The sequence below is a fragment of the Narcine bancroftii genome, chromosome 1 (assembly GCF_036971445.1).
Source record: "Narcine bancroftii isolate sNarBan1 chromosome 1, sNarBan1.hap1, whole genome shotgun sequence".
Lineage (NCBI taxonomy): Eukaryota > Metazoa > Chordata > Chondrichthyes > Torpediniformes > Narcinidae > Narcine > Narcine bancroftii.
The window spans coordinates 29,865,342-29,878,788 of NC_091469.1; the positions used below are offsets into that span (position 1 = coordinate 29,865,342).

Consider the following 13,447-nt stretch of genomic DNA (forward strand, 5'->3'; position numbering starts at 1 on the left):
TTTGTCTGTTGTACTCCTCCCTATGCTCTTTCTTTTAATTGAGCTGCCTACCTGCTTTTTTCTCATATCTTGAAGAAGGGCTCAGGCCTGAAATTTCAGTTATACAGTGCATCTTTATATTTTATGGATGCTGTGATACCTGTTGTCCTTCCAGCATTTTGTGTTTTTTCTACAATCATCGCATCTGCAGACTTTCATGTTTCACTCCATCCAACCTGTTGCATCATTCACTATCTATCCAGACTTCTATCAATCTCTATTCTGATTGCAACAAATGCTTTAGCTTCAACAATATTCTGTGGTAGAGAAGTCCCAAAAAATCACCATCCTCTGAGTGAAGACTTTCCCTCTCACTTCAGTCTTAAGTGGCATGCTCCTTATACTGAATATGACCCACTCTGCCCCAGTGGAAAACATCCACCTCATGGTTAACTTTTCAAGCCATCCAAGAATTTTAAGTCTTCTAATGTGATCACCTCTCATTTTTCTAGATGCCTAGCTTTCTCAATCTATTCTCATACCAGCCTTCCAGGAACTTTGAAAGACAATGCCCAAATCTCCCTCAAAGGCTTTGCCAAGTTAGGGTGTCTTCCTCAGTTTCTAGCTATCTCAATATACTTTATAGCCAATTGCTTTTTTAAGTGGCAACTGTGGGGTTGCAGGGGGCATAAAAAATGTACGTGCAAATGTTTCTCACAAAACAACAATGTGGCCCTGCCCAGAATGTCTAATTAGTGATTTTGATTGGAAGATAACTATTGCAAATGACATAGTGAGAAACCCCATCTTTCATTCATATTCACCTCAGAGAACCTCCAAACCCTGATTGCTATTCCCTCAGTAATGCAGGAAAATCCCAGTCAATGTTTCTCTGTTCCAATCTCTGGAATGGGACCTACAAACTTCTAGAGCAGATAGAAGAATGTTTCCCATTGACACGCAACATTGGCTAATCTCTCCTGAAGAAAATATTGGAGGAATTCAAATAAAATTCAAGCATTTTTGGGTGTCAGCTCTTGGAATGCATGCTTAGATGATGCCAGCTGGTCAGCTTGTCTTTGAGCTCTTGCTTGTGGAATGGAATTTGGAAGGCAGAGGTGAGCTGGAGATCAGATACCTGCCTAAAAATAGTTGTGGAGTACTTAGGGATTGATTTGAGGGGCTGTGCTTGCCATTTGACTCCCCAGCTTTATACTAGCTCCAGTTAGTGTATCTGGAGTGGCTCTATTCAGGTAAATGGGATTACCAGCCTTGAGCTGGAAGATAGGTAGTCAAAAGGTCTCCAGAGCTGCCAGAGACTAGGGCCATGAAATTGAATGCCTTAGGGCTGTCCACTGCTTGTAGCATAGTCCCTTTCAATAGGGGAACTTTAGGTGTGGTGAGACCACCATTATACTGGAGGTAGGTAGCCACCATAGGTGATAGGTTTGTGCCGTAGTCAATCCAATCCATCGATACAGTATTTGACATTCAAGGAATGTCCAACTAAGTAAAGCCCTGATCATTTTTCAACTTGTGTGCAATTGCTTCTCACAAACAGCAGTGTACTCCACTAAAGGTGATGGACAGTTAAGAATCAGAGGAAGAAGGTGTCAGATCTCCTTTGCCATCAACAATGGACAATGGAAGTTTATGGTTCATCCATCCGGAGTTAAAGATCTAATGGGTCTGTACCCAGTAAAACTCACGCCAAGGTGAGAAGAAGGTAAAATGCCTGGTTCACTCTGGACATTCTAATAATGACCATCACCCCTCTTATCTGAGCAAACTCGTCTAACTCCACAACCCTATTAAGATCTCTGAACATTCTCTGACCTCCTCATCCCTACAGTTACCTATGTCACCACCAGCTGTGTAGGATTTAAACTCGTTTATCCCTCCAGTGCTCTCCACCTCAGTAATGGCTTTCAATCTGCTTGCCTTTTGCAGGTCCTCGATTGATTTCTCACTCTCTCTCAGCTTTTCCACAATGACTTGCTCCTTGGCAGCAATCTGGGATTCTTCACTCTCCAATTGTTCTATTTCCACCTCGAGTCTGTAAGGAAGAAAAGCAAAGAATGATTGGATACACCCTTGATTACAACTTTGGTATGACTGTTCTTTAAAAAAAAGGCTGGTGGTATGACTGCAGTGTCATGATGTCAACGTGGAAGATTTCCTTTTGTGCCTACTTACAGCAAGCAATGTCTTGAGGCAGATTCATCAATGTACCAAAGGTAGAAATTCTGCATCAGCCACGGCAACTTAGCTACATTTCATAAATGGATACAAAAAAGATAGTGCAAAAGCAAAATATTATACCCTTGCACTGTCTTCTTTTAAACTGTAATTCAATAAAACAGGTGGGCCTTGCCCTTCATATCACAGTTCAAGAGAAGAGTCTAGAATTGAGAAATTAGTGGTCTCCTGTTTAACCAAAAACCCAGACATCTCTGTTAAAGTGGTATTACAGTTTTATATGACAATCTATTTCACTTTAATAATACTCTTCTTCCTCCTCCTTCAGGGTCAAAGGTGAAATGCCTCTTCTCATTGGATTGGAGGTGGTTGATGAGACCAAGCTGGTGTGCACAGTTTCTGCAATGACTGAGACAGGAATGGGGGGTGGGGTGGGTGGGTGGGTTGGGGAATTGAGCAATTTGTGAGTTGGTGTGCTCCATCTGATGTTTTACTGGTCTTTGTTGGGACTTGTGGTTCTCAGTTCCATGCGATTTTGAGCAGTCATGGGCCAGGGCCTTGCTTTGAGAAAACCTGTGAATTATTTTCTCTGTGTGTCCTGCTGTGAACGTAGAATGTCAGTTTCAAGAGTCTGGAATGTAGTATACTGGATATACGTGCGATGGTGATAGCTCAACAGAGCAAATTGGACATAGTTGGGACCTTAATGCTGGGGATGTTGCCTCCAAGGTGATGCTGTTGGTTTACCTATCTTGCAGGTGGATTAAGAAGATTTTATGAAGGTAGTGGTAGTAGTCTGTATTGGATAGATGGAGGTGAAGAAGCTTAGAATCTTCAAGCTTCTGGTCATCCATATTTCAGAAGACATCTCGTGGCACCATTACCTTTAGGCAACCGTGAAGAAGGCACATCAATGCCTCTACTTTCTAACAAGTCTGAGAACATTTGACATGTTGTCTGATACTCCATTAAATGTTTACAGGTGTACTATGAAAATTATACAGCTTGGTTTAGGAACTTAACTACCCAGGAATGCCCGCAGGAGGTAGCAAACATAGCCAGGTCCATCACAAGATCCAACCTCCCATCCACTGAAGACATATATGTGAGGTGCTGTATTAATGAGGCAGCCAGCATCATAAATCACCTTGGTCACAAGTTCTTCTCATTGTTATCTTTGGGAAGAAGGTACAGAAGCCTGAAAACCAGCACTTTAGGTTCACGAACTATCTGTTCCCAACACCTATCAGACTCTTGAACCTCCCCTTGTTACACTAATTAAGGGCGCTTTGACTGTCTGCACAATTGATAGATCACTTTTTTTGCACTAGCATAATTGTGAATTTTTATTATCGACATCTTTTTTGTATTTGTTGTCTCTTTTTAATTTAATTAAGTATACTGTTGCAGTTTTTTAGGGGTTTTATATATTTTTTTATATAGTACTTCTTCAGTTTCATCAAATAAGAAATTTAGTGAATATGTACATTGTACATCTCACCTCTAATCTGGGTCCGGACATGGGTCACGGCCTCCTCCGGGAACCAGCTTGCTGCTGGGGCAATGGCACTCAGTGTCAGTGTTCAGGCCCTGTGATGTCAGGGCGCATACACTGGGGTTGGCCATCACGTGACCAGGCGGTCACAGCCCTGGCACAGGACTGCTGCTGATGGATGGAATGACTTGCTGTAAACTTTCCATGTCTCTGTGTGATGATGTCAGGAGGTCTGTGTAGCATCACTTAGCATTGTTCCCCTGGATGGTGAAGCAATCCGGGCCTGGGGATAGGTGTCAGTCTTGGCCTCAGACGGAGCGGGGTTGGAGCAGTCAGGGCACCCAGTGCCTGTGGTGGCAGCTGGTTCATGGAGGAGGCAGCAGCCTGTGTCTAGGCCTGGAGGTGAGATACGAGGAGGCTTGGGCACAATTTGGGCCCTGTGTAATATGTCAGGCAAATCAACCCCTCTGCCCCTTGTAGAGCGTGTCGAAAGAACCAAAGACTTGTTGATGCAAACCAAGGCTTTTATTATCTAAAAGACTGGAGCATATCAGTCCAGAATGACCTGGTCTGGCTTGGAGCAATCCTTTAAGACCTGCCAGTAGGTGTGGCTACACTCTCAGCCAATCACACTCATCCTACATTACAATCTGTACGTATAAATATTGGTGATAGAACCTGTACTATCACATCCCCCTTAACCAAAGAGCCCCCATAGCCCCATAGTTGCCTGGGGACCATGTGCTTCGGGCCAACTTTGGGGTCTTGATCTTCGGTCATTTCCTCATACAGTTGAAGACCTTAGGGCACTGAAGAAGATGTGAATTTTAGTACTGAATCTCGCCTTTGATGAAAGGTGTCTCCCAAGATATGGGAAGTGGTTCATATTTTCCCAGATATCCCCATGAACCTTTATTCTCAGAGGGCAGAGGAGGATTGGGAGAGGACCTCTTCCAGATATTGAGTGTGAGGGTCATAATTTGATATGCTTTAGTGAACAAGTTGATGATGTTTTAATCTTGTCTATGAAGCAATCACATATGCAGTGTCAGCTGAATGTTTGAAGTTAGGGTGACTTTGGTTCCAGAGTGGAGGCAACAAAGGTTGAACAGTTTGCCATTTTTCCTAAAGATTAACACCACTCCAATGCAAGATTCCTTTATTGTCATGTTATAGTACAGAGCATGTAATATTGCACGAAATTGCCTTCTGTCTGCCATAAGGAAAGCAAAGAGTCACCATTAGTGTTGTCCGGCAGCCCTTACAGTACAAAAAAAGGAGAAGCAAAAGAGAGTCCCTTCCCTGAGTGTCTGGATTCTCTTCCAGTGCTGCCACTGCCTCTGCAGCCGCACAGACTCCTGCTCGATCCATTGGCAACCCGAGCTCCAGATCCAAAACTCCGAAACAATCAGGATGCTTTCAGTGCCTGAGGCTCCTTTGGGAGCTCTCCTTGCCCTCGCACCCTCTCAATTCTTGGCTAAGCTACCTAGGTTCCATGAGCCAGTCTCCAGCAGCCCACAGCCCAGGTAGATCCTCTGACTGCAAGTAGCTCCCAGCCTATATGGGTCCCTCAGCAGCTGTGCCCCTTGCTGGTCTGCTGCCGTGGTCACTGTCCTGTAAGGTAGTCTCCTATGCTTCTCCTTCATAATGGAGTTCTTCTCCCTGTTTCTGGTGCCATGCACCGGTCCGCTGCTCTTCAGAGTCTTCAACCCGTCATGGATGCTGTCGACCACAGGCGATGCCATTTTGGACACAGACCCTGAGGTTGCAGGATTTTTCATAAAAAAGCTGTTGGCTTCAAGCAGACTATTTAAAGCCTGTACGGAGCTGGTGGCATAGGAGTGGGTAGTTGAACCCTACGAGAGTGCTGTGTCTCCGCCCTCCTGTGTCTGCACCAGTGGCAGTACTGCTATTTTTTTGGAGGAGGAACTAATTAAGGAGTTAACGGGGTAGTTATGCAGGCTTTCTTGACACCACTCTTCATTATCATTGTGTCTCCTGTGGATAATTGACTAAGATCATTCCTTGCATGCCATCATGAAGATAACATACCATGTAAAGCAATTTTTATGCTCAAAACATGTGTACAAAAGATATTCCATATTTTCTCCTGATTGGTGGGGTCAAAGACTTTGGCGAGATCAAAATAGGTCAAGTATATTTGAAAATGTTCTCTGCACTTGCTTTGTAGATATCAAACAGTAAAGACCTTGTCCACTATGCCACTGGACAGTATGATTTTTGAAGAATTTTTTTGGATACTGGGATGAGATGGTTGAGGAATACCTTGGTGATAATTTGACCTGTGGCAGACAGGAATCTGTAGTTCTTGCAATCAGATTTGTCTCCTTTGTGGCAAATGTGGTACTTTCCTTCAGCCAATATAAATGTGATAAGAGGATTCAACTGTTTTCATGACGGAATCATACACGGTGATCATGTACATCGATCTAGAGTTACTATCACTTTTTTTTTAGTGAAATGAAGGGACTGATAAATTGGTAGGAAAGTAGAAATGTCCTCTACTTTGCTACCGACAACGCAATCTCCACAAGAATAGACGATCACCTGAGCTTCTTTCTGCCCCATTAAGGATTGTTTAAGGTTGCAGTGAACTGGGATTCACTGGTAGGGTGTTGTTCTGATGGCTGGCCTCGTTTCCCGGCTCTGCCCCCATCTGCTCACTTATAACCCTGGTTTCCCGCCTGAACCCAGAACCCTTCTGAAGACAACTATGAGACCCTACACATAGTTATAAGCTAATAAAAGCATTTGTTCTTCCTCCAGTCGTGAGAGCTTTTATTCACGTTACAATTTTATTAGCTTATTCCCTAATGATGGAAGTGCTACTCAAGCCAGGTATGCTACTGATCGACCCTCTAGCCTCCGACACAGCTGAGGAGTTCACATACTGGCTAGACTGCTTCCAGGCCTACCTGAATGTGACCAGAGACGTCTTTCACACCGATGAACTCACGAGGTCTGCACTCGTTTCGAGTGTATGCAGTCACCAGGGACTGCTCTACATATAACATTGCCATCGAGGCTTTGAAGGTTAGGTACCCGAAATCGCAAAATGAGGTCCTAGTGAGGCACCGACTCACTCTACATCACCACCGGCCAGGAGAGACCACCGATGACTACCTGCTGGATCTGGGGATCTTGCCACGAAGTGTAGGTACATGGGCCACATTCGTAAGGAAGAACAGATCCTGGACACGCTAGTTGCAGTGGTCTGCTTGAGGTACATGAGGCAGCGACTGCTCGAGTCAGGAAAGAAGGACCTGGCTAGCCATGTTGAACTGGCTCTGAAGTCAAAAGACCTTCCTGACTCACAATGGCAGGAAGTTCTCCCTATAGCACTCCATTCCATCTGGTCACTACTATGTACCCCAACCAAAGCTACTCCTTATGAGCTCCTATTCACTTTCAAAAGAAGGTCAGCAACGGGAACTACGCTCCCAATCTGGCTCACCACTCCTGGTCTAGTCCTTCTCAGGAAGCACATGAGGAGAAGCAAGACTGACCCCCTGGTGGAAAGGGTGAAACTGCTCCATGCCAATCCCACATACACCAATGTGGAGGTACCCGGATGGCAGGGAGGACACCAGTTCCATCAGGGATCTGACACCCACCGGAAAAGAGGGTCTGTTGCCTCAGGTGCCCTGCGAGTCATGGAGCTCATTCTCACCACCACCTGTCAGGGCCTTGGGGGATCCACTTCAGGAGGAAAGTGCATCCCCCCTCCACTCTCCCAGTGCTAAGGCACTCCACCAGGATCTCAAGACCCCCGGACCACTTAAATCTGTAAATTTGTAATTAACTGTATATTTTTCAAACATTTTTTTCTGAACCCATGTTCTCTGTCTTCATTCACAGACCCTAAATTCTGCAGGAAGGGGTGAATGCAGTGAAATGGGTTTCACTGGTAGTGTGTTGTGCTGATGGCTGGCCCCGCCTCTCGGCTCCGCCCCATCTTCTCACATATAACCCTGTTTTCCCGCCTAAACCCAGAACCCCTCTGAAGACTACTGTGAGACCCTACCCATAGTTATAAGCTAATAATAGCATTTGTTCTCCCTCCATTTGTGAGCTTCAAAGTTCAAATGCATGACCCATACCTCTCTATGTAGAAGTGAAAGCAATATTCAGGTGCAATGCCATGCCATTGTTGAATGTTGCACCAATGATTGTCCCAAGGTATGAAGGTTGATCATTGGGTCAATGTACTCAATGAATAGTTTTCCTTAAATAAGCAAGGGCTTTGGAAGGAGACTTCCAAACTCTAAACATGTTCTCTTCCGCAGAAAATAGTCGTCCCTGGCTGATAATTTCATAATCTCTAGCAAAACCCAATCTCTTCCTAAAAGAAAACAAAATCTTTTTTTCATTCAACCATGCAATGAAACTTAATTAATTTAGAGATGCAACATGGTAACAGGCCTTTACTGCCTACAAGCCTGCACTGCCCAAATACACACACGTGACCAATTAACCTTCTGATCCTTGATGTCTTTGGAATATTTGAGGAATCTGCAGCACCTGGTGAAGCACACAAGAATAAAGGGAGAACAGACAGCGCCAGATTTGAACCTGGGTCACTGGAACGGTAATAGCATTGCAAAACCACGTGGAAATGGGGAGAACATACAAACTCCTTAAAGGCAGCACTGGAATTGAACCTGGGTCACTGGCACTCTAATGGTATTGCTCTAACTGCTTTGCTAACCATGCCGCCACTGGCAAGCCAGAATTTATTGCTCATCTCTATTCGGCCTTGAACTGGGTGGCCTACTTCACCATTTCAGTGGTTTATAGTTAACCACATCGCATTGGGTTAAGAGTCACATGTTGGCCAGGTTGGATTCGCTCAGAAGATTTCCTTCCATAAAAGCAAAGTAATGAGGCAGCTGGGATTTTTGCAACAATTTGTTGATTTATAGTCACCATTTTCTTTGATTTTTTAAAATTCCAGATTGATTTCACTAACAATCTAATTTCTCCAATTGCTGTGATGAGACTTGGAGTCATATATGCAATTTTTGCAGTAAGGTATGTAACTTTACCTCAAAGTTCAGTAGCAAATTGGAAGAAGGTATAGGAACAGTTTTACACTATGCGGTCAAGATCGAAAATATTTTTTCATGCCTGTTTCAGCAGATGTATTTTAATCCTGAGTAGAATAAATTACAAAGGTTAAACATCCTAATCTTGTGCTTAGGGTAACTCAATGGAATAGGTTGTTAACCCTGCTGGTGATTGAGCATGTACTTGGTGAAGACTGGTTTTGATTCCTTTGTAACACCATTCATTGAATTAAGAGATTTTGCAGCATAGCTTGGTGTTTTTCTCAGCCCATTAGAGTCACAGAGTTTTATAGCACAGAAACAGGCTATTCTGCCCAACCTGTCCATGCCTACCAATTGTTTACCCAAGCTAATCCTACTTGTATTTGGCCCATATCTCTCTGAAGCTTTCCTATCCATGTATTTGTCTCAATATCTATTGGACATTACAATTGAACCCACCTCTACTACATCCTCTGACAGCTCATTCCATACACCCAGTATGTTCTGTGTGTAAAAGGTGCCTGTCAGGTCCCTTTCAAATCTTTTCCCTTAATGGGCAATCAAGTGACTCCACGAGGCAGTAGATCAGAGTCAAAAGGCTTTTATTAGCTTAGACATTAGCTGGGGCTCAGAGAGCATCTGGCCTGGATCCGAGCAGGAAGTGATCTGGCGTCAAGGTCTTGGGTTGGGACCTTTATTAGGGAATCTCCTGGGAGGGGTCAGAGGGAAGAAGGGGCAGTCCAGGCCAGTACATACATTTATTAGTTGTGTAATACCTCATACCAGCACATCCCTTTCATCTTAAATTTTTGCTTTCTAGTTTTAAATTCCCCTACCCTGTGAAAAAGACCAAGGCCTTTTACCCTATCTGTGCCCTTCATATTTATTTTCAAGTTAATGTTCAAGGCTGTTATTTGTCACATTATACCTGATACAGTAAGAAGGGGTTTTCTGCGAGCAGTCTAACAAGTCAACTCTAACATGCATACAATTTAGCAAAGTTAGGCAGCAAGAGCACAAATATATGGTGTAAATAGATCAATTAGTGCATAGCAAAGGCAATATGAGAGCACTGTTGTGAAGTTCATTCAGGAGCCTGATGGCTGTGGGCAAGAAATAGGCATGATTTGACATGTGTGAAGCTTCTTCTCTATGGGAGGAGAGAAAAGATGGGTCCTTGGCTGCTTTTCCTAGGCAGCAGATGTAGATGGAGTTGATGGAGGAGAGGGAGGTTTGTGTGCTATTCTGAACTGAAGCTCCTTCCAGTCCTAAGCAGAGCACCTCTCACACCATGCTATGATCAATCCAGCTAGGATGCTTTCGAAGGGTACAGTTGTAGAAATTGCTGATGGACATTGGGAACCTGTTGAACTCCTTCATCTTCTGAGGAAGTAGAGGCATTGGTATGCTTTCTTGACTTTTGCATCACTTGAAATGTTAACTCCCACGAACTTGAAGCTATCTACTGTTGCCACTTCAGCACTATTGATGTGTACAGGGTGTGGGCTCTACCCTCCCTCCTGAAGTCGACCCTTGGCTCCTTTGCCTTACTACATAGAGTGAGGTTGTTATTGTGCCACCATGCCAGTAGATATTCAATCTCTTTCCTGTATTCTGTCTTGTCATTATTTGACTTCTGTCCCACTACTTTGGTGTCATCAGGAAATGTGAAGATGGAGTTGGAATCACATTTGGCTGTTCAGTCGTGGGTGTAGATGGAGTATAGTAGAGGGTTGCCAACACATCCTTGCAGAGTGCTGGTGTTAACCGTGATCATGGAAGAGAAGATTGTTGCCAGCGAGACAGGAAATCAAGGGCCCATTTGCTGAGGTGGGTGGTGAGGGAAGATCCCACATTCAGGGATAGGTTTGCTGGGAATGATGGTATTAAAGGCAGAGGTGTAATCAATGAATAGCTGTGCAGTCTGATATTGGTATCCTGGGTGACCAGGTATTTCATGGTCAATCGCAAAATCTGGGAGATGGTGTCTGCCATAGATTTGTTTGGGCACTAGGTAGGTTGAAATGGGCAAAGAACATGTGTACAAAAAATATTCCATATTTTAGAAGATGGTACTTTGAAATTAGGATATATTAGGATAAGGAAAGTGTTGTCTATATCTCCTTATAATTCAAGGCTACCAGTGTGAGTAACATTCTTTAAGCTTTGCTGCACCCTTTCACACTTAAACTACTCCAGATGTCAAGTCAATTCAAGTCACGTTTATTTATCGTTCATACCATGCTCGCACGGTAAAGATGAGATAGTGTTTCTCCAGGTTATGTAAAATAAAATCAGAACATTGTGAGCACTTGAATCACTAATCATGTTTTTCACACTGAACCTCTTGTCTGATTGCCAAATAGCATGAGAATGTTTTTATTTTCTTTCCTTCTTGAACCTGTGGTGTGGTTGCAAGTGCAGTCGACCTTAAATGGCACAAGCAGTTCTAGAGCCATTGTTCAATGAACAATGTAGAGATCAAAAAATTGATCATAATCTGTATAACAAGGTTTAAATAAACAGAAACGTCTCATGAGTTTGTACAACAACTTGCCTTAAGGTCGGAAAGACTTTTTCAACAGGGACATCTTCAAAGATAACGACCCTTGGCCCTACATTGAAATGCTGAGAGGATGAATTAAAGCTTGAGAAAAGGGTTTAAAGTGCATCTTAAAGGAGGAAGGAAATGAGGAGAGTTTAACTGAGGGAAATCCAGAGCTTAGGACCTTGGCGCTAAGGTGATTAAAGTTGGGGTGATTAAAGTTGGGGATGATCTAAATGCAAAAACTGGATGAAGTTAGGGGCTCATCAAGCTTTACCAGGCTTATGGAATTTATAGAGAAAGGAGGGCGCTGACAGAGCCAATGTATATCAGTGAATAGTGGAGTGATGGGAGAATAGGAATTGGTGTGATTATGGACATAGAGAAGAGTTTTATATAGCCTTGAGCTTATGATGAGTAATGCAGATGATGAACAGTCAGAAAAGCATTGGAATCGTCCTGTCTGGCATAATCAAGATATAGATGAGGGTCTCAGAAGCAGATGAGTCTGGGGCAGAGTTGGGTGATGTTATTGAGATGGAAATATGTAGCTTGAGTGGTGTGGCAGGCAAGTGCTCAGAAACACATCTTGGGGGTCAAATATGACAATAAGATTGAAGACAATCCCGTTTATTTTCAGAATAAAGGGTGGGGTTTGTTTGTTTCTCTCTCTCTCTCAATTCCTCAATGCATTAAGTGATGTTTTAAGTTTGATCTTTCATTTGTGCTGAGCATTGTTCCAAAATTATCATGCATTTGGACAATCATATTCCAAAATAATCATGTATTAACCACAGATCCCAAGAGGATAATACTGACTGGACACTGCCTAGTTTCATCTTAGGAAAGAGCATCAAGGGGAGAAGGCAGGAGAATGAGGCTGAGAGGAAAAAGAATTCAGCCAGGATTCAAATGACAGAGCAGACATGATGGACTGAATTCTGCTCCTATATCTTACAGTTCTCTATTTCTATAACTTGTCTCAGCCCTTCAATCACAGGATTTCTGCTGTTCTCCTGTAGGCCAACCACATTATTTACCCCATTATTAGCACCCATACTTTCAGCTGCCCTGGTTCAAAGCTCTGGAATTCCCTCCTCAAACCTCTCTGCCTCTCCTTTAAGTCTCTTCCTACAGCTCTTAAAAGGTACCTTTTGATGAAACATTGGTCAGATGTTCTAATGCTTTACTCATTCTGTCCTTTTGGTTTTCAACATTGCTCAAAGATGCTTTGTGGAGTTTTATGATGTAGAGGTGGCAGATTTGGAAATTGCTCATGACGAATTCCTACTGTGAAGCATCAAAAGTTGAATAACTGACATACAGATGGTCCCCGATTTACGACTGTAATTTGGACCGATGAATTGGTCATAACTCAGATTGGTTGTTAGTTGGGTTTGCCATAAAGAAATTTAAAAAAATATTTTCAACAAATGAATCATTAACGAAGAATGTAAATATATGTACAGTATCTTCAATAAAGTACCTACTATAGGGTACCCCAATCCCTGTATGAACTTCTAGTATATAATAAAATCATTGGACTTGGACATTGGGACTTCAGGGCTGCCGCTGGGAGTGGGGACTTCGGACTGCTGTGGGGAGTGGGACTTCGGGGCTGCTACAGGAATTTTAGGGCTGCCGCTGGGAGTGGGGACTTTGGGGCTGTCGATAAGAGTGGGACTTCAGGGCTGCTGTGGGGAGTGGGGACATTGGGGCTGTCATGGGGAGCAGGGACAGCGGGGCTATTGATGAGAGTGGGACTCCGTGGATGCCGCCGGGAGTGGGAGCCAGTACATACAGTATTTTTAATATAAAATATGTACTTGTACAGTATTTTTAATAAAGATTTTTTAAAAATTTGGTCATATGTGCATGTACTTCCTTGGCTGCAAAGGTCTCGGAGATATACTGTAAAGAAAATGGAAGGTGTCATGTATATTCAAACCTACATTTTTTAGAATTACAGCACGGGAACAGGCCATTTTGGCCAATGAGTCCATGCTGCCCAAGTTACACCCAATAAACCTACATACCCATTATGTTTTGAACAGTGGGAGGAAAGTTGAGCCTCTGGGAAAAACCTATGAACTGGGAGAACGTACAAACTCCTTACAGACAGCACGGGATTCTAACCCCAGTCCCAATCACTGGCTCTGT

The 13,447-nt window shown here is 43.4% G+C and overlaps 1 protein-coding gene across 1 annotated transcript in view; it reads right to left on the reverse strand.

Annotated features, from left to right (window-relative positions):
* The window catches only part of LOC138756950 (paralemmin-1-like), a 127,899-nt gene that overhangs the window by 15,705 nt on the left and 98,747 nt on the right, over positions 1-13,447 (reverse strand). Inside the window, exon 4 of the mRNA XM_069923434.1 lies at positions 1,921-2,035. Within this exon, the coding sequence (XP_069779535.1) occupies positions 1,921-2,035 (115 nt within the window). The remainder of the gene's footprint in view (positions 1-1,920; positions 2,036-13,447) is intronic.